The 19,651-nt window shown below is 42.2% G+C and overlaps 1 protein-coding gene across 3 annotated transcripts in view; it reads right to left on the reverse strand.

Moving 5' to 3' along the window:
• Window positions 1–1,346: 1,346 nt before the first annotated feature.
• The window catches only part of Tulp4 (tubby like protein 4), a 186,359-nt gene continuing 168,054 nt past the window's right edge, over window positions 1,347–19,651 (reverse strand). For all 3 annotated transcript variants that reach the window (XM_005390523.2, XM_005390522.2, XM_005390525.1), the window contains 5 exons: window positions 18,044–18,188; window positions 16,573–16,666; window positions 13,116–13,259; window positions 8,062–10,625; window positions 1,347–6,139 (listed from right to left, as the gene is read on the reverse strand). In XM_005390523.2, coding sequence (XP_005390580.1) covers window positions 6,023–6,139; window positions 8,062–10,625; window positions 13,116–13,259; window positions 16,573–16,666; window positions 18,044–18,188 — 3,064 coding nt within the window. In that variant the 3' untranslated portion in view covers window positions 1,347–6,022. The remainder of the gene's footprint in view (window positions 6,140–8,061; window positions 10,626–13,115; window positions 13,260–16,572; window positions 16,667–18,043; window positions 18,189–19,651) is intronic.

Below are 19,651 nucleotides of genomic sequence, written 5' to 3' on the forward strand. Positions count from 1 at the left end.
CATGCCTGGTTTCAGGATTGGTTTTTGTCTATGGAATCTAGGAATCCTTTCAACCTCTAAATGCTCCAATTTTCTCCTGAAAGAAAGGGGGGCAAAAGGGATCCACTTCATAATGGAATTAGACTTAGTTATGTTGGTAACTCTACCTCCTTGGAAAACTGCAATGTCCATTTAACTCTCCTATTCTAGCCCCAAAAACTCAGCATATAAATGATTGCAATGTAGTCTCTATGAAGCAGTCATTTATATGCTGAGTTTTTGGGGCTAGAATAGGAGAGTTAAATGGACTCCCTATTTTTTTAATGCTACCAGGGAAACAATGAAAAGTATAATAAAAATAGAATATATCCTTCACAAAGTTAAGTTTGAGGAGGATAAGGATTTGCTAAATCCTTTTACCAGGGCTTTAAATTTAAGTCATTTCTGCAAACACTGGTCCCAAAACTGACAACAGGCTTGGTGGAGATGACAGTTCTAGACATGAGCATTTCCGATAGCCCCAGGTAAAAACTGTTTGTGTTTTGGTGGTTTTTGTTTGTGGGTGGAGAGGTGGTAAGGGAAGGGCTTGATTTTGACAGGTATCCTTTGCTACTTGGACTATGTGATTAAGATGTAAAGAATATAACTCCAAGCTCATGAGCTTTCATAATAAAATGACAGACATTTTGATTCTTATACAAAATTCAAGAGAATTAGCCATGTAATGCTAATTAGCCATTAGCAACTATTACCACATCTGAATTATAATCTTACAATTAGTTAAAAACACTTTGCAGTTAGAATTTGTTGGAGTTGACAGTGGTTTGGGTTCTTCTGTCCCTTAAAGGTCTAGTCATGACATGTCTATTTTTATTGCTGAAAGAGACCAAAAGGGTAGTTCTGGAAATATACACATAAAGTGCTTACACATATACATACATCTAGGATGCACTTGTTTCCTGTGGTCATAGGTGACTGTAGGGGAGAGAAAGGAAACCTGCAAGCACTCATTATTAAGAACAACACTTATATTAGCACTTTATAGCTGGACTGCTTAAAATTTGGTTTTATTACGTTTGCTACAAAGTAACAAAGAAGGTGTCAATATATGTAGCACCTCTGATCTTTTGGGTGCTATACAGGTGCATTCTCAATCAAGCTCTCTTTTTTTTTTTTTAAAAAAGGAAAGCTATTCAAATCAATTCATCAAGAAGACAAAACAATTTCTGACCTCTCAAGGTGTGTGAAACAATGAGAGGGGCCCCTCTCAAATAACAGCTGGCAGTTTCTCAGGGATCTGTGAAGCAAATGGTCACTCCAGTGGTGTGAGGTGATTCCTTCCAAAGTACTCAAGATCCACATCTGAATTCTGCACATGAGCAATTGATTTTTTGATCTGCAAAATTTTATTAAGCAATAGCTGGACAACTCTTACAATTTTAAATCAAGGAAAAAATAAGATTAAACCATCTCAATTATAAAAACAAAATATTTTAGACAAACCACATCATTGTGAATGCAAACCATGAATGCCTTCTAGAATACCTTCTGCACAATCGAATACACAAAATACATAGAAGAGAGGCAAATAAGGGAGAGATCATTGAAATGCAGTGTGGGAATCTTAACAGATCTTACTTGGAAAGTGAAACAAAGCAGAATGTTAAATTAAAAAAAAAAAACCAACGTTAGAGGAACTGAAGTACACAAAGAAGTGTACGCTGCTCCCAAGGTCTAGACAAGAACATGCTGGTGGTCTTGTATGGTCTGGGACCTGTGCAACTGCACTGCACACTTATGGGAGGGTAAAGAAAGAGAGAAGGGACCAAGAGATAGAGAGAGGTAGAAAAGAAGAAAAGAAAAAGTGCCAGTAGTAATAAACTAAAAAATTATGTCCAAATTTACAGTACCAAAATAATGCATTTATAAACAAATGCAAAAACAATACCCCTTTGGTAAATAATACAGTGCCTTTTTCACGCATAATCCATGCTTTTCTACAACACACAAAAAAAATTTTATCTACAATAAATGAGATCTTAGAATCCTACCCCTTCCTTTAAAAAAACTTGTAAACAGAAAGTACAGGTACAAGTAAAATTACAAGAAAATTGCACAAAGCCAAAGAAAATGGAAACAAAATAAGCCACAACCCTTCGGAGTTTAACAGCCAGAGATAAGGAAACACACAAATGGCGCAGAGTTCTGAGTTGTGTGTGCATACAAACTCCCAGGAACTCAAACGACATGTCTGACATGTTTTGTCTCAGCTAACTTTGTCTACAACCAGACAAGTAATCTGCAGTCCACAGGGACACTATGCATTCTTTTTTTCACAAGTTCCTTCAACCTTCTAAATTTGAAGGTAGTGTGCCACTTAAAACACACTATAGATTGCGCGTTCACCTATGTTTATACTCCTCTTTTCTTTCTGAATCCACTCTCAGGTTTTGAAGGCAAGTGGGCACGTATTTTGTCTGTTCTCAAGGATAGCCACTGAGTAGGGCACACTCATAGAGGACTCCTCTGTCTTGCCTAGAATCCATGTTTTTGCGTAATTTTCCAAGAACAAGCATGAATCCAAATGCATTTCTAAAGATATTATGTTAAGTGCACTGGTTTATATTCAGTAGACAGCTCATAGACTCAGGAAAAGAAATTCTCTATAAAAAGACAATGTTTTAAAACATACTTTACCCGCTTGTGAAGTGGGAAGAATAAAATTGTTCAATTCTGACTTCCTGGGCTACTGGGGCTGGAAAGGAGCTGAGAAGACTGTCCAGACATCTCTTATAATTTACTGATGAAGAGAGAAGTCTGACAGCCCCAGGGGTTTGTTACCCTCTAACCTTAGGGCAGAGCAGGCTCAATGCTGGGGTCTCCTGATCTTCTGTGATGATGACAGAATGAGAATTACATGTTTCTACATGTCTGTGTTGGGCACCTGATGTGGAAGCAACAGCTATGGATGAAAAATACCAACCTGCAAAAGTCTGTGATTTACACTGCCATTAGAGCTTTCAGAGTTTCTTGCTTCTTTGGTCCCAATTTTTCTCAGGATATACATTCACTGGGTGTTTTTGTGCACATATCCGTGACACCTTTGGTTTGATCAAGTTAGAGCTAAACAAATTCAAAATTCGTTTCTATGTCTGTTAATATACCGTTTCCCTCAAAAAGTCTTTACATAATCAACTTTTTACTGGACTAGTGTTTTTAAATTTAGGAAGTCAATGAGGTATCTTGACATTTATAAATTGGTATTAATAAACATGATGTACTTAAAATTCTGCTAAAGTCCTAACTTTAGTAGTATTTAATCAACTGAGACTGACTGAAAGGAATTTTTAAAGCAAGCACAACTACTACCTTAACTTAAAAGACACCATATCGCAACTGCTGCAGCCACAGCTTCTGCCTGGCCTGCCAGGTAAGACTCTTTCCTCCTCGGTCTGGGCGGGTGGAGTGTGCTGGCAGCTGCTGCAGGGACAGATGTGCCTGTGAGGAAAGTCTTTTGGGGACTGATTTCCCCTGTATTTGTTCTTATAAAGAGAAGTTCTAAAATGTACTCTTTGGTGGTCTTTATAGCTCAAAAACTATTCAGAACTAAGAAACTGAAGCTTATTTCTTAATAGTTCCTTCCTTCACTACTCTTACCTAACAGCTCTCCCTTTCTCATTTCCTATTACCCTTTATTTTTTATTAAAAACATTTTTCAAAGTAAGGGGAAATATTATTTTAGGGTATGCTATCTCAAAGAAATATTCTCCTTTGCTTACAATCAATTTCACAAAATTAAAAAGAATTACTTTTAAAGGATTAACAGGATTTTCCCAATTAGAAAGTTACAAATTATAAAGCAAAAACAACTTATCATATCCTCTTTATTTCTTGCAGCAAAATATACTGCTACCAAATAAGGCAGAACAGAGGTACTATTTTTCTAAATAAATAATAAAATGGGTTTAACTCACCAATACATAGTAACAAAATAATTCCTAAGAATACTATGAAAAGCAAGATAAATAATCATCTCTTGGACAACAAAACAGGGAAATCACATTTAAATTATTTCCAAAACAGGCTATAACTTATTGCACAACTAATAAGCACTGAGACACCGTATCAAGTCATATAAGAATGAATCAGATAATTTTGAATATACTGCTAATTTCTGAAAGAATTTATTCACTGTAAAAATCAACTTTCTCACTGTGGACACACAAAACTCAACATTTACAATGTAAAGGAGGAGAGGTTTAATCTGCTCACAGTTTCAGTCCATGATGGGCCAGCTCCCAAGGTAAAGATCTCATAGCAGAAGGGTATGGCACAGTAAAGCTGTTTAATTCTTAGAAAGAGCAAGGAAAAAGTGCCAGAGAGAAAGGGGCAAGGACTACACATAGACCCCAAGGCTATGCCTTTATGACCCACCCAGACACACCTAGAAATGTGCTCCACCAATCTCTGGGGATCCCAAAGCCAATCAAGCTGCAACTCCACCCTAACTGCCACATCCACCGAAGAACTGGGTCCAATACTTTTCATTATAAAATGGAAAACTCCAGCATTAGCTGGGATATAGCCTCCACCATATTTAGAAAACTTGTCATTATAGCCGTGACAGCAGGCTAGATAGAATGCAGTCTGTATTTTCTTCAAAGGCCCTTGTTCGGAAAGAATGGAAAGTAGTGTCATTTTGCTCTGAGAAAAGAATGGGTCACTTTCTTTCCTAATTTTTAAACCATATATAGGAAGTTAAAAGTTCAAGACAAAACTTAACCAATTGCCCTAAGTTTAATAATTTTAACAATGTTTTCCCAGTGGTTTATTTCCTCAGTAAACAGTCTAGACAGTTAATAAACAGCTCTTTTTTTCTTAGAGTATGGTACTTCTGTCAAAGATTTGACCATACAGCTATATTTTAATACCTGATAAATGCTAAAAATTTGGGGGGTTACATTTCTTGATGGAAAACATTTCTAATCATTTGAATTTTAATGTAACCAACAGGAGGAAAGGAGTGGTTTTGATACAAGTCAGACCCCCACTTTGAGAAAGGATAGAACAATGATACCAAATGGGAAAGATCACATTTACAATAATGTATTCCAGATTAAAGAATAAATGAGATAAAAAGAATTGTGGCTGTTTCTCAGTAAGCGGGGGATCTAGCTGACTGACTACCACACTATCTGAGAAAATCCCCAGACTTACCCTAGGCTGGGATCTTTCTATTATTGTGCCCTACCTTCTAAAGTTGATCTTACTGAATAATCATCATTGATCCTATGAAACACGGACATATGATGAAAGTAGTAGAGTCTTCCAACATGAACATCTTTGAAAGAGGAGTGTGGCCCTTGTACAAGTCATACCATTGAATCACCCAGGTGTCTGCAGTGCCTGTATACAACTCCTCACTCATCAGCCCTTCCCAGACACCACTGATGACCAAATCACATTTATCCTGATGACAGCACCCCTATACAGAGCCTACTTTCATTAGTTGAACACACTGCATTTGCACAACGGCCCTTCATTCATCAAATCACCTTTTGGAGGTAGCAAAAAGTATGTGAATTAAACGCTGCCCTCCTCAAGAGAACCTGAATCTTTGGGCTTTGGTTGTTTTTCTTTTGTACTAGTGATAATAAAGACAAGATGTCGTGGAGAATGTACATTAATGCATACTCCTCCTAAAAGAATAGCAGGCTAGAAGGCAGTCTGTCTCCTCTCCAAAGGCCCTTGTCCTGGTTGCTGAGAAGCAAACTCAGCAGAACATTCGACAGCCAAGATACATTTCATGAAAGAACAACAGGCACTAGACACCCTTGGCTTCTAAACGCCATTCTACTGAAAGAAGAAAAGAAAGACAGACCATAAGGATAATCAAATAAACAACCACGCCTAATGGTCAGTGCGCATTTTCTTGGCCTCATGGGCTCATCCAGTTGCAATGCTGTCTCTGGTCTTCCTGGGCATCTGGCCACATGGATTCTTCTCCAAAGGTTCCTTGGCATCTCCTCCCATGCCAGTCTCTTCATTTGAGGCGCTGAGTCACATTGGCCAGGGCAACTGCAAAGGCCTGCACAGCTGAGAAGGGGTACTGGAAGTCTAGAATGTACGCATTGTCGTCAATCCGCCCAAACTGCATCACCTGGTGGTGGTGGTGGGAGGTGAGGAACAAAGTATAAGAGGAAAACAGATGGGAAATAGGTCACCAGACCTGCCAGCTCCTGTTGGAAGCAGACAGCACAATCGGGGAGATAGTTTTGCTAACAAAAAGAATCTGATCAAGCTTCTAATCTAACAACGCTGTAGGAAATGACAGAGGAACCTGTGACACAATGAAAGCGGAGGCAATAAACAGAATGCAGGGAACTCTACAGGGCAATGAAGTGGGTTCTTCATAAAGGATAGAGAGAAGAAGAGGAGGTGAATTCACATGCTAAAAGGCTTCCGAGAAGTACCAAGTGAAACTGTACACTGTTTCTGCTCAAAGAGGGGCCCCCACCAACCCCTTGCCAGGATATCACAACCTCCTTCCCACCAGCTCCTGTCCTCACCCTGCCGCACTTGTGACCTTGCTACTTCCTGTAGCCATCGGATATGAGGTTACTACATTATGCTGTAGGGTATACACTGATTCATTTGTGCTCTTTCTCCCACTTTGGAAAGTCCATCATGGCAGTGACAGCCTTGTTTTACTCACTGCTGTAATTTCACACTTAGAGCAGGGGTTGGGAAGTTTTCTACATGTATCGTTTTCATTGTTTTTGTGCTGTTTTGATTTTATCTTCATTGTTGTTTTGTTAGTTTTTTTAATTTAAAAATTAAAAAATAGTGAATATTTTAAATAAATATTATAATAAAACTTTCAGGTCACATAGTCTTTGCCATACCCACTCAACTCTTAATATCAGATCAAAGTAGCTCTAGACAATATACTTGAGTGAGTGAGCAGGGCCGCATTTCAAAAAAAAAATTTGTCCCAATAGAAGCAACAGGCCAAACTGAGCCATGGGCCACAGTTTTTGCCCACTGCTGACTTAGAAGACTGCCAGGTACAGAGCAAATACTTGATAAATGTTGATGAGTGAACTAATTGAAATGTGAATTAAAAAATGAGAGGAGAACGGAATTTCTAGCACAGTAAAGAGGGAAGTTATGCAGCAGGGTTAAACAGCTATGCAGGCTGGAGTAGGGAGAACTGATAACTCACCCACTATGCACACCTGTATCCATAGAAGACTTACCTTCTGTCAGACAGCTGGGGGAACGACTTAGTAATGAGTGCACAGAAGTAAGCAACAAGCAAACAAAAACTAAGAAATTAATGTCTAGGAAAAACAGCCATACTAACTAAACTGTCATACAAAGCTCAGCTCAGCTGTGAATCCTACCTACTGGCATAACAAAATCACCAATGAAGACTGCTTTAACTAGGGAAAGGTGGGGGCAGAGTTCACGGGTTTGTATGTGTAGAGATAGAGCGGGAGGAAGGAAGCTAACATTTCTCAGAAAAAAGCAGTGCACAGCTGAGCGAGGGTACTGAAGTCTAGAATGTATGAACTGCTGTCAATTCTTTCAGACAGCATCACCTGATGGGAGGGGGTGGAGGACAACAAAGACACAAAAAGAAAACAAGGTAGGAAAAGAGGCAACCAGACCTGCTGGCCCCCGATAGAAGCAGACAGCACAACCTATGAGACACTTCCTTAGGAAGAAGGCAATATATGATGCCTCTGGTGGAAATATCAGTAAGTAGGAGTATAAACATGTTCTTTGCACATCTGATAAGGTTTTTTTGGACCAGAAAAACACCAAAGGCTGGCAAGCTCCTGCCTCTGAGAGAGCACATGCCATGAGGTGTGGAATGAGTTTTCTTTACAAATCTTATATATGGAGTGAGAGATAAAATACATAGAAGACTATAATGGGTACATTATAGACCCAAATGGCTCCACCCAGGAGATACTTGCTGTTTTCCTTTCTTGCTTGGCCTTTTAACATGTGCTCCCAGGGAGCCTAAGCACTGACATCCTTTACCCAGTGGCCACAGTGCTGCAAATTCCTTACCTGCCGCCCTTCCAACTCGATCTGGAAGTTCTTGGTTGATTCCTGCGTCACCCGCCCTCCAAAATCCAGTTGGTACACCTGCGTGGCCTCATTCCACAGAGGCTGCTTGTTAGCCATCACATACACAAATCCCTGGCTACCCAGACGCCCATCCTCTTTCTCGCTGGCTTTGCGGCACTTGAACTCCTCCAGCTCACTGGCTGTCCGCAGGCTTCTCTTACTCTTCCACCCCTTCTTGCTGCCCTGGTTCTGGTTCATTAGCTCATCCCCACTAATAAATAGCTCAGGCTCACTCTCTGAGCTGTCCTGGAATTCGTTTGTTTTGTTCAACTTCTTTGATTTTAGTTGGTCTTTCTGACTCTTCACTTTCTTTTTCTCTCTTCCTAGGCGAGGACTGGAGATGAGAGAATTAAAGTCAGTCAAAGTCCTAGCCTCCTTCTTTACTTTGCCCTCAGTGATGGCCTGAACATTTCCTTCCTCTGCTCGGCTATCCAGGCGCTTTCGGTTCTTCTTTCCAAATTTTTCTGTCCGCTGGGGGACTGGGCTTTCCGTCAGGGAGAGGACTTCTTGGAAATTGTCCGTGGTCTCTACCATCACCTCAGTGCCCATGTGGCTTTGGAGGTCAGCTGGCGGTGGGGACACAAGGGGCTTCTCCACCACCAAGTGGGGCTTGGGTGGGAGAGTGCCCTGGGGGTTCTGCATGGGTGGGCAGGTGCTGTAGGAACTCCATGGGTGCAAGGCGATAGGTGGCAGCTGTAAACTGGAGCATGTGCTGCTTCCTGGGTACATGGGGGGCAAGGTGCAGTAGGAGAGGCTGGGTGGGTATGCTGGCTGAAGGACAACGGCAGACTCCTGCTGTGCAAACTGTGTTGGGGACAGGGCATCTTTGGGGGAGCAGGGAGCCTGAACTCCAGGCAAGGGGGGGTTGTTATAGCTTCCTGGATATGGTACTCCCATCCCATAGCCTGTCTGATAAGTGGCAGTAGGGCTGGTGGGAGACTTGGGGGAGACAAAAGGTACCCGGGCCACATCCAGGTGCTGGCTCTGCCCTAGAATCAGAGGGGGCAGTTTCAAAGGGTTGGGCACTGCAGGCTGTGCTGTCCTTTCCTGGGGAACCCAAACGTCCTCACCCAACACAGGATCCCACTGGTAAGGGGGAGGTCGCTTCATGGTGACAGCAGCTTCGGGCAGCATGGGGTGCCTCAAGGGCTTCTCAAGCTGACAGTGCTGGGACAGAGCTTCATCTTCTGTGAAGGCTGAGTTTACATAGTCAGTACGGTCACGGGTGCTGTCAGGTGGGCTCAGGAGATTGTAGGAGGACTGGGAAGCCAGCGGGGAGGTGCTGACAGCATGGGCCAGGATGGCCCCCGACTGTGGGCTAGGCCCTGCACCACTACACTGGCTGCAAGTGTAGAGGGTTGGTGGAGGTCGTGCTGGAAGCTGTGCCACAGCGCCACCAGAGCCACCTTTGGGCTTGACCAGGGGCTGTAGTGGGGCCCGGGAGCTGTCAGACAGCTGGGCCATTTTGAGGGCAACCTCACGGTTGTTCCTCCGAAGGGTGGCATGGATGAGGCTGCTATCCAGTCTCTGGACAGTGCCCCGCCCCTGGGCCAGCTGGCTAGCAATCTCAGGATATGGAGGTGGGTCTCCTGTGGGGATGGAGTAGCGAGGGACAGTCAGGCGGTTCAAGGTAGCACTGGTGCAGGGCTGGGAGACCTTCTTCTCCGTGGCTGTAAGCCTCAAGGTGGCTGAGCTACCTGGGCCAGGAAGCGTATAGGTGTTCTGGGAGCAGAGCATCCGAGTACGAGGCCGGCACACCTCCTCCACATTGCCGCTGCTATCGAAGGTGGTGATCCTCTCGTACCCTAGCGGGGGCTGGTAATGTGCTGATGTGGGGTAGAGGGAGAAGTCGCCCTTCTTCAAGCACACATCCACTGGGGGCTGAGGTGGTGGCAGAGGGGGTGGGGGTGCAGCTGTGGTTGGGGCAGCAGGGATGGTTCCTGGGTAGGGGGGTGGGGGGTTCATTTTTGTCACCTGGACCTCTTGGGGGGCAGTGAAGACTACCGCGTCCCCCTCAGCTGCTAGCTGAGGCACTGGCCGCAGGGCCTTGGCTGACTTCTGCAGGTGCTCATGGTCTCGGTCTCCATGGTCCACCATAGCCAGCTGCATGACCCCCTGTGGTGGTGGTGGTGGTAATGGTAGTGGTGGTGGCGGCGGCGGCGGTGGTGGTGGTGGCGGCGGCGGTGGCGGTGGCAAGGGCAACTGAGGAGGGTTCTGAATGATGCGGCCCATTTCCATACCTCCAAAAATCACCTGTCCAGGGTTTGAGTACCGGTTGGGGACTGGGTACTGAGTCACACTGTCACCTATATGTTCTGATGCTCCCACAGCTGTCGTCTGATTGGTCAGGACATCTAGCTGCACATTCTGATTGGCCAGCAGGGACTGCACCAGCCCTATATTCTGTGTTGGGGAAAGAGCCTGAGCCGAGCTGTGGATCGGTGCAATAGGGATGTTCACAGTACAAGGTGGATTATTCTCAGGGACACCAGATGCTCCTGTTACTGGAAAGAAATTAGAAAAAGGAGTTACTTACAAAATAGTGTCATGAGACTGGGTATAAGCATTAGATGTGGACTCATTCTTTGCATGCAGAATGCAATTGTTAGACACTGAGTGTGTTTGCTTAGAGAAATGTGTACCACTCACAAACCTTCTCTAGTATTCCTAGGAAGATACACAGGAAATTGGGGCAGGGGGGTCTTCTGGGTAGCCTGCCCACTATCTGTAGGCCAAAAGCATTGTCAGAGTTTTTTCAATGGCTATGCCTGAATGTGGATTTGTACCTGAACGGTATCAGCACAAGTAATTAATAACTTTTTTTTACTGATGATACTTAATGGTAGCCCACCCTTTTATGCAAGAAAAGGACAACAGTACAACATAGGACTCCACTCAGGACTCAGTGTTTAAGCTTCCAAGCAGGTTTATCTATAATTATGGATTGGCTGGCATAGAAAGTGACACACAACAGATGTGTATCTGAAATCTGTACACACATTCAGTTTCTATAAGTAGAATCATGTAAAATATGGTAGAAAAACAGTAAGAAGAATCCTCCAGCAAATATGCATATTAGGTAAAGGACTACTTCCTAATTTATTTGCTTTACAGCATTTTGAACACTATGGAGCGCCATGCTGAATGAAACCCTATAAATACTCCCTAAGGGTGGGAATCTCATGGAACATACATATGAACAGTTACCTGCAAATAGATGCTTCAGAGTTGTTGTCTGGCGAAAGTGCCCACCAAGCATCCTGCCAGTTTTGCTCCTTTAGACCCACTGAACCACTGTGGCTCCTGTTCAGACAACACTGCCAGAAGCCTGAAGCCTAGTGCTAATAGTCACATAGTAACTAGAAGTTGGACAGGAAACAGGATCTAACAGGCTGGCTGACCTAATACCAGAAAGGCAGAATGTAGCCAGCTGACCTAACAAAAGTCAAGCCCACAAGCCAGTCATGGTGGTACACATCTGTAATCCCAAATATTCAGGAGGCTAAGGAAAGACCACAAGTTCAAGAGGCTACCCTGGGAAATTTAGCAAGACTTTGTCTCAAGATAAAAAGGGCTAAAGGTGTGACTCAGTGGATGAGCATCCCTGGGTTTAATTAATGGTAATACATTAAAAAAAAAAAAAAAAAAAAAGGCAAGCCTGCCCTTGGAGTCTATAACTCTCTCCCATTCCTGGGGCTCTAATGAGACACAAATTACTCTCTTGTTGCACTAACGTGGGTCCCATCTCAAGTTTCCTATCATTCTTGTTCAGATCCCTTTTCCTGATGTTCTCTGACCTGTAGGGAACACTTAACAGCAGCCACCTTTCACTCCAAAAGAGAAGTATCGTTATTGAGCCACCATCATTGAATATAAGCCCTAAGACAGTATATTCTCTCCTCTCACTGGAACCAGAGATAGCAAAGAAAACTATAGGAGCAACTAAATACTTTAGAGGCCTCTATTTGCTGTATTTGGGGAGAACAGGAGGGTGCTAAGGGAAAGTTTAAAAGACACTTCTCAATCTAAGAGCAGAGGATGTGCTATGAGGCTCAAGTCCATGAGGTTTCATCAAATTGAAGATACTGATGTTGGAAATGGAGAATCTGTATCTATGAAAGTACAGGTGGACTTAGAAAAGCAAATGTTGGAAGTACCCTAGCATAACTGAGAACAGTTACATATAACTAATTTGATAGACTAGAAACCACTCTGATCTATTAATCAACGTAGGATCTTTTAAGGATCTTCCCATCATAAAACAAACTAACAAGATTACATAAATACTTGACAATCTGTAAAACTGGAATTTAAAAACTGTACCAGATGCACCTCTAACTCAGGCTGGCCCTTTAAACAGAGTAGTGCTACACAGTCTTTTGTCCTGGAGATGGGACAGGTTTGAGACACAGGGCTCTGTGGGTATCATAAGCATACTCTCTATCTGAGGGTGAAAGGACAGAGTCTGGCCAAGACCCCCAGATGGGTTTCAGGTTTTTTGGTTTTTGTTTTTTTTGTCTTTTTGAGACAGGGTCTCACCATGCAGTTCAGGCTGGTCTTGAACTCACTTTGTAGCCCAGGCTGGCCTTGAACTCACAATGATCCTTCTGCCTCAGCCTGCCAAATGCTGGGATTATAGGCATGCATCACTACACCTGGCTGGGTTTCAGTTCTGATCTCAGTTCTGCTAACTTACCTTTATCTGGCAAATGACTAAGAGGGTTACTGGGAAGACAAAGGCAGATGGGAGAAAAATATGAGACCACTGCCACTTTAAGGAGCCATGCTCTGACAGCTTCATGCCTCCTCAGACAGGTACCCATCTATGGTCTTCCTGCTGGGACATGACACTCCATCTACCAGCCTTACCAAGCTGAGTATGCCTTTTCAGACTAAGGTGGCAGGCCATACTCTGCAGTGACTTACCACTCTTCCCTCCTTGCATAATCCACTAAGAGGGACCATGATACACAAGTCCATGAATGTGGACACACCTGGTAAATCATCTTCATCTTCACTGAAAACATTTGGGTTGAAGACAGGTAAGTTAATATAGTCCATGGAAATCTTTCGAACTTCTGGGAGATAGATGGTCATCTGCCGTGGCTGGAGATGCAGCAGGCTGGTTTTATAGATCACTGTGGGGGGGAAGGACACAGTTAATAGAGACATGGTGGAGGAGGGCCACAGCACAAGTGGGGTCCTAGGAAGAGGAATAAAGGGCTGTGTTCTCTGCCATAAGAAGACAAATCTGCACAGGCAGAGCCAAGAGCCCAATAAACTCTTCATCTCTCCTGGTTTACACACAGCCATACAGGGCGTGGTTTAACACTCAGCAACGGTAAATAGTTGGTGTAGCTGGGCTACTCTGCCAATAGTCTGTTTATAGAACCAAGAATTTTTTTGTTTTGTTTTGTTTTTTGAGACAGGGTCTTTCAGGTTGATTTTAAACTCACTTTGTAGCCCAGGCTGGCCTTGAACTCACAGCAATCCTCCTGCCTCAACCTCCTGAGTGCTGGGATTACAGTCATGAGCCACCACGCCTGGCTAGAACCAAGAATTTTGAATGTCAAAATCTTAAGGGTTAAATCCATTGGAGGGGTAATGAGCTGGGGTAGGAAAAAATATTTTTAAAAAACTTCATCTACGGAAGAAAAATTTAGTGAAAACAGCGGTAATCAGAGTGCCATGCTTAGGAAACACTGGGCAATTAAGGAGCTATTTGAAAGCAAAAGGTAGGGGACAGGTGACAAGCATCACACAGGAATGGAATGTCATCATTTGGGACTGGATTCTTGCCTTACTGTCTTTCCACTTTAACATAATGGTCATGATAGAGATTTTTTTCTTTCTTTTTTTTTTTTTTTTAGTCTTTTTGAGACAGGGTCTCGTTATGCAGGTTCAGGCTGGCCTTGAGCTCACTTTGACAGAGATTTATATAGGATTTCCACAGAGCTTTTTTTTTTTAACTTTAAGATTTAATTACATTAACAAGAATATTTAAGAGAAAGCCCAGACTGCAACTAAATATTTAGAGAGAAAATAAATTAAAAAATAACAAATCTAGACTGAAGTTTTACACAAGAGGTTAAAATTAAGGTGAAAGGCCCTGTCAACTCTCTTTTATGTTTAATTGCATCTCCTGTGATATGTAGAAACAAAGGTTCTTTACAGCTGAATTTTTGATGGTAAGCCACATCCCATCTCCACAGTTAGTCCTTGAATATCTCAGGCCCAACTAGCAGGCACTGCTTTGGCAGAGCTGCTGCTTTGCTGAGGCCTCCATGCAAGGCTAGTGCCGGGACTGGTGGCTAAGGTGACTTTTCTACCCAACAGAAATGGTTTTACCCCTGTTTTCATCTCTCTGTCCTCAAAAGAAAGACAATATAAATTTTGGTGGGAAAACTGTAAATGGTTCTATATGGCTTAATATTCCACGTGTTAAAGTGCTACTCTTTGTTGTTCAAATAGAGAAAGAACAATACAATTAAAAAAAAAACAAACCCTGAGGAGGGATTAGAAGAACATCATCAGTTGCCTCCAGGGAAAAAAAGTTGGTGACTGGGGTGATGATCAGAGAGATTTTTATTATACACTCCTTTGAATTTTCTAAATTTTGAATCTATTATATATTTTTAAAATTAAAAAATGCAAAAATTAAAAATAAAAAATTTCATGGGCCAGATATTCTCACTGAAGGAAATAAATTATCCAACGTAGGGAACAACACTCACTTTTTAAATCCCACTAGAGTAGAGCAGTATATATTGTTTTTTAAAACATTTAATGGGGTACCATGTATATAATATACCTTCTAGAATCAGAGTTAATTCCTTTTCTCTAGTAGAATTAAGTGGAAAGTTCTTTTAACTTAATAACTGTACGTAACCAAATACAGTGCCTGCCTGGCAAGCACAAGGTGCTGAGTTCAATTCCCAGTACCCTCCCCAATAAGTAAAAAAAATAAAAAGGTCATTGATGAGGACAATGATTTTAACACTCATAGAGTAAGCTTTTATCTTAGGCTCTCCACTGAGTCATCTGGAGCAGTAGGTCCTCAGAGGCACTCAGAGGCTCTCTCATTTTAAGGTCCTTGTTAGTTTATTTGTGGATCTATTCATATAAGAAATAAGGGTAGAATGAAAAGATCCATTAAATAAATTCACACCTCTATTCCTTTTTTCAGTATTTACTAAAGGTAGATGGCTAAGTTCTCAGATTACTGATTTGGGGGTAATAATGATATTCAAGCAATGTTTATTAAAAATCAACCATATCTGTCAATAGGGCACTGATGAATACCTGAACAAACTTCTGTGGTCACTAGAGAGTTTCCAGGTTGATGAAAACATTATAAGTTTTCTTTGCTTTACACACAGGGATGGTATACTGTTATTTCCAAGTCAGTTTTATGTTTTACTTTTATTCTTCTTTTTCTTTGAGCTGAGAAACCTCAAAATGAAAAATCCAAATGAGTGCTCTTTAATAACTCTCTGAAGATGCACACATAGCAACAGGCCTTTTAAAAAACATCTGATTTGCAAGAATTTAAAGCATCTGTGTACAAAACAATTCTTACAGACAGATTTAGAACTTTTCAAAAATAATTGTAGGCTACCTCGAACATATCTGAGATCAAGGGCCACAGCCCTACTTGGTCTCACGGAGGATGTGTACAATGGGAAACAAGCAGGCCACTAAGGAAGATGGGAGTAAGAATATAACTCCTTAGTCCAAAAAGGGATCTACCCAGTAGGAAGAAGTTGCTTTGAAAAGGATCTCTTGCATTTTCATTTCTACCTCAGAGGTAGCTGTGACAAGTGATCATTACTCATCTGGAATGCAGGTGAGAACCCAAGTGTGGGTTCTGAGCCAGGTCTGTCCTCCCTTGGTTTACTTTTTATCTCTGTCTCACACTCTTCATGGATAGAATGTTTATTCTGGTTAGTGTAAGACCAGAATGAACTGAGAAATGAAATTTATAAATATTTACCACTAAGAACTATACTGTAAACAGCCAACTTCTTGTAGTCTTTAATCATTTTTTTCATCTACTTTTTTTAGAAATTTCTTGTGATTCAAGGTCTCAGACTGTATCAAAATCTGCCCATAGAGACCAAAAGATTTGGAAATCTTTGAGAGTTCAGATACAGGTTTTGGATATTTCTGTTCCTTTTGTACTTCTATTAGTTTTTATAAGTCAAGGATTATCTTTTTAAAAAAATACTATAATGCCAGTGTTAAAAGCCAATTTGAGTGATAATTCTAATTTTTCCAAAATCATGCTGGCTGGAGTCAAGGTCTGGAGCAACTTACACACTCATCACTCACCTGGCTAATCTGTACTGTTTGAAGAGCTCATTTTCTAATTTAAGCTGACAAAGGTTGAGACTTGGTTTTTGGATCTGATCTCTAACAGGAATGGTGAGAAAAGAGAATGGGTTTTTTTACCTGCACCGAGGTTGGTTGGCAGGAAAGCAGCCAAGCCCACAATCTTAAATTTGGTTCCCCAGATATTGGACGTAACCTGAGCAAGATAGTTGTGCTGTGGGGGAGAAATATGAAAAGAAAAATGAAGACTCTTAGTCTACTTCCACATTCCAGGATATATTTCCATTGGTCAACTGTAAAAATGTTACCATTTATTGCTTTAAAAGTCACAAGTATGAGCTGGATAGGGTGGTGCATGCCTATAACCCCTACACTTTAGGAGGCTGAGGCGGGAGGATTACAAATTCAAGCTCAGCCTGGCCAATTCAGTGAGACCCTGTCTAGAAAAAAAAGCTGGGGATGTAGCTCAGTGTGAAGGCCCTGGCTCCTTCCTTCCTTCCTATCTATTTGTCTATCTAATCTGTCCTTCTATCTATCTTCATTCCTTCCATAATTTTGTCATTTTTAAAGACCAAATGCTAACGGGAGCATGCTGAGTTCCCATTTTCTAGTGGTGGTACACTGAGCTAGTAGTGAGTGCTTTCCCAGTATGTCCGTAAGTATGCGTTTAAAAAGGCCACTAAAGCTAGGTGAGGTAGCACACACCTGTAGCCCCAGTTACTCAGGAAGCTGAGTCCAGAGGATGGCTTGAGCCCAGGAGTTGGAGGTTAGCCTGGACAATATACTGAGATCCTATTTAAAAAATAAGTAAGTAAATAAAAAACTTTTTTAATAGTCCACCAAAGTGACTTGGGTACGTTTTTGTTTGCCTCCCTTTTCCCCTAATCACTGAACTAGTGAGAAAATCTTAAACCCGCATCTACTTATACTCTTATGTTTTCCCTGGAAAGAGCTACACTGGTATGATTTTTGTCCTTACACTACCAAATTACCTTTTTTCCCATTCAGATAAAACACCTTTCAAAATGTTATCATTATGCACAAGCATGAGTACATGTATAGGAGCAAAAATACAGATGAACAAATCTACTTCCTCAAGAAGCTTATGACTTAATGAGGAGAGAGGGCTCACAGAGACTTTTATAGTGTCCCTGAGAGATGTCAGAGGTAGTTAGACATCTGATGTCCCATGCACTATGCCTGAGCAAGTACAGGAAGACTTCATGACAGAGGTGGCATTGGAGTTCAGTCTGGAAGTGGGGGCTAAAACAAGGAGAAGGAGATGGAGTGGGTGGCTTAGGCAGGACTGGACTGAGGGGCCTATGACTGGGGCTCTCTCCCTAGAAACTGGGGAATCATTGTAGGACTAGAATTGGCTTCACAGTAGCAAGGCAGAAAAGTGCAGAAGTATCTCAGCCAGAGCTCTACTGGAGGAAGATTCCTGTAGCAGAGAGGCACATGGAGCACAGCCAGGTGGCCTGTGTGCAGGTATGGCAGTGAGTGGGGCAGACAAGTTGGGAAGGAAGGCAGTACATTCAGGTGGCCTGAGGGTTCAATCAAATCAGGCCAGCACTGACAGACATTCTACTACCTGAGTGATGTCTTCAAAAGGAAATTCTCTCCGCATCAGACTGGGCGAGCCAATGGAGGGCTTGCGTATGGGCAACCGGGGGGATCGGGAGATCTCCTGGGAAGCCCGGGGCAGCTTGGGAGACTTCCGGGCTTCAATGCTAATCCTGTGGAGACAACATCAGCAAGAGTCAGGCACCCACAGAGTGGGCAGGGCTGGACCCAGCACTCCGCTTCCCTGTCTAGACAGTCTGACGTGGATGTCGATTTTCAGTGGCCAGAGCCCTAATTTCACAAAGCTCTTACTCCTGTACTTTTATGAACATGAATAAAGAATAACAACTGTATTCTGAATAACATATAAAATATTTAAAAATATACTGAGATTAGATCAAGTGATTTAATTGTAAGGAACCTGAGAAAATTAACTCTTTCACTTTCTACCTACCTACAGAAAGTATGGAAATATACCTTTGCACAATTAGTCTTGGGGAAAATGGCAGGAGGGAAGAGTCATGTCTTATCCAAAGGCCACTATGATTTTAAAAATTCTTTTTATGATATGTTGAATTTTAACAGATTTATCTAATACTTTATACAACCTGCAATATTTAAATCAAATCAGTGAATTTAAAGCTTTTCTGCTGCCTTTTGATTCTATACTCTACCTTTGTTTCTCAATTCCTTTGTAATGTAAAGACATGTGTTTCATGTCACTCTACTCCAGAGAGAGTTTTATAACAATGAATACTGTAAAGTTTATAACATCCTATAAAAATGCATTAAGCCTCTTGTATATTACTTGCAAGCCTGATGCAAAACTTCCCCAGAGATCCTGAAGAATGGGAGGATGGGTGTTATGGTTTGTGTCTGTGTGTCCCCCCAAAGCCTCATGTGGCCATGGGGCAGGCTTTTAGAGTTTGATTGATTATGGGTGTGAGAGCCACACCCACCCTGGGGTGGATAGTTTGCATATGTAAGGGAGAGGAAGAGGCTGCTTGAGGCCATTCCGCCCTTATGGGTGCTTGTTGATTCGGCTGAGAGCTGTAGCCCTCTGCCATGTGCCACTCTGCCTTGTAACTTGCCAAGTACAGACTGAAACCTCCACAAACTGTAAGCAAAATAAACCTTTCCTTCCTTAATTTTGGGTGTCAGGTATTTTGTCCCAGCAACGAGAGGAAAGTAACCAAGACAATGGGTGGTTAAGCTGATTAAAGCTGTGAGATAGGACCATTAGCCTGGTTGCTGTATAGAGGGGATTCCAGGTGGGGAGAGGAGGAGGAAGGAGGACCAGCCAGACGAGAAATAACCTTAAAAGGACATCTATTGGGAAAAGAATGATTTAACTGTCTACATGGGAACTTCTGTGTCAGCCTCACTAATGAAAAAAGCTTAAAACACTGGAAGTATTGAAAAGTTTGGGTTATTTTGTTTGTTTGTTTCGCTTTTGAGACAGGGTCTTGTTATGTAGTTCAGGTTGGCCTCAAACTTATGAACAGCCCTCCTGCCTCACCCTTCTGAGTGCTGGGACAACAGGTGTGTGCCACCACACCCGGTTGAAAAGTTCATAATTTTACATGCAACTTTTACAAGATTTAGAATAAAGATGAAAAAAATTAAACCTATCGGA

This window comes from Chinchilla lanigera, unplaced genomic scaffold (genome assembly GCF_000276665.1).
Source record: "Chinchilla lanigera isolate Chin_1 unplaced genomic scaffold, ChiLan1.0 scaffold00038, whole genome shotgun sequence".
NCBI lineage: Eukaryota > Metazoa > Chordata > Mammalia > Rodentia > Chinchillidae > Chinchilla > Chinchilla lanigera.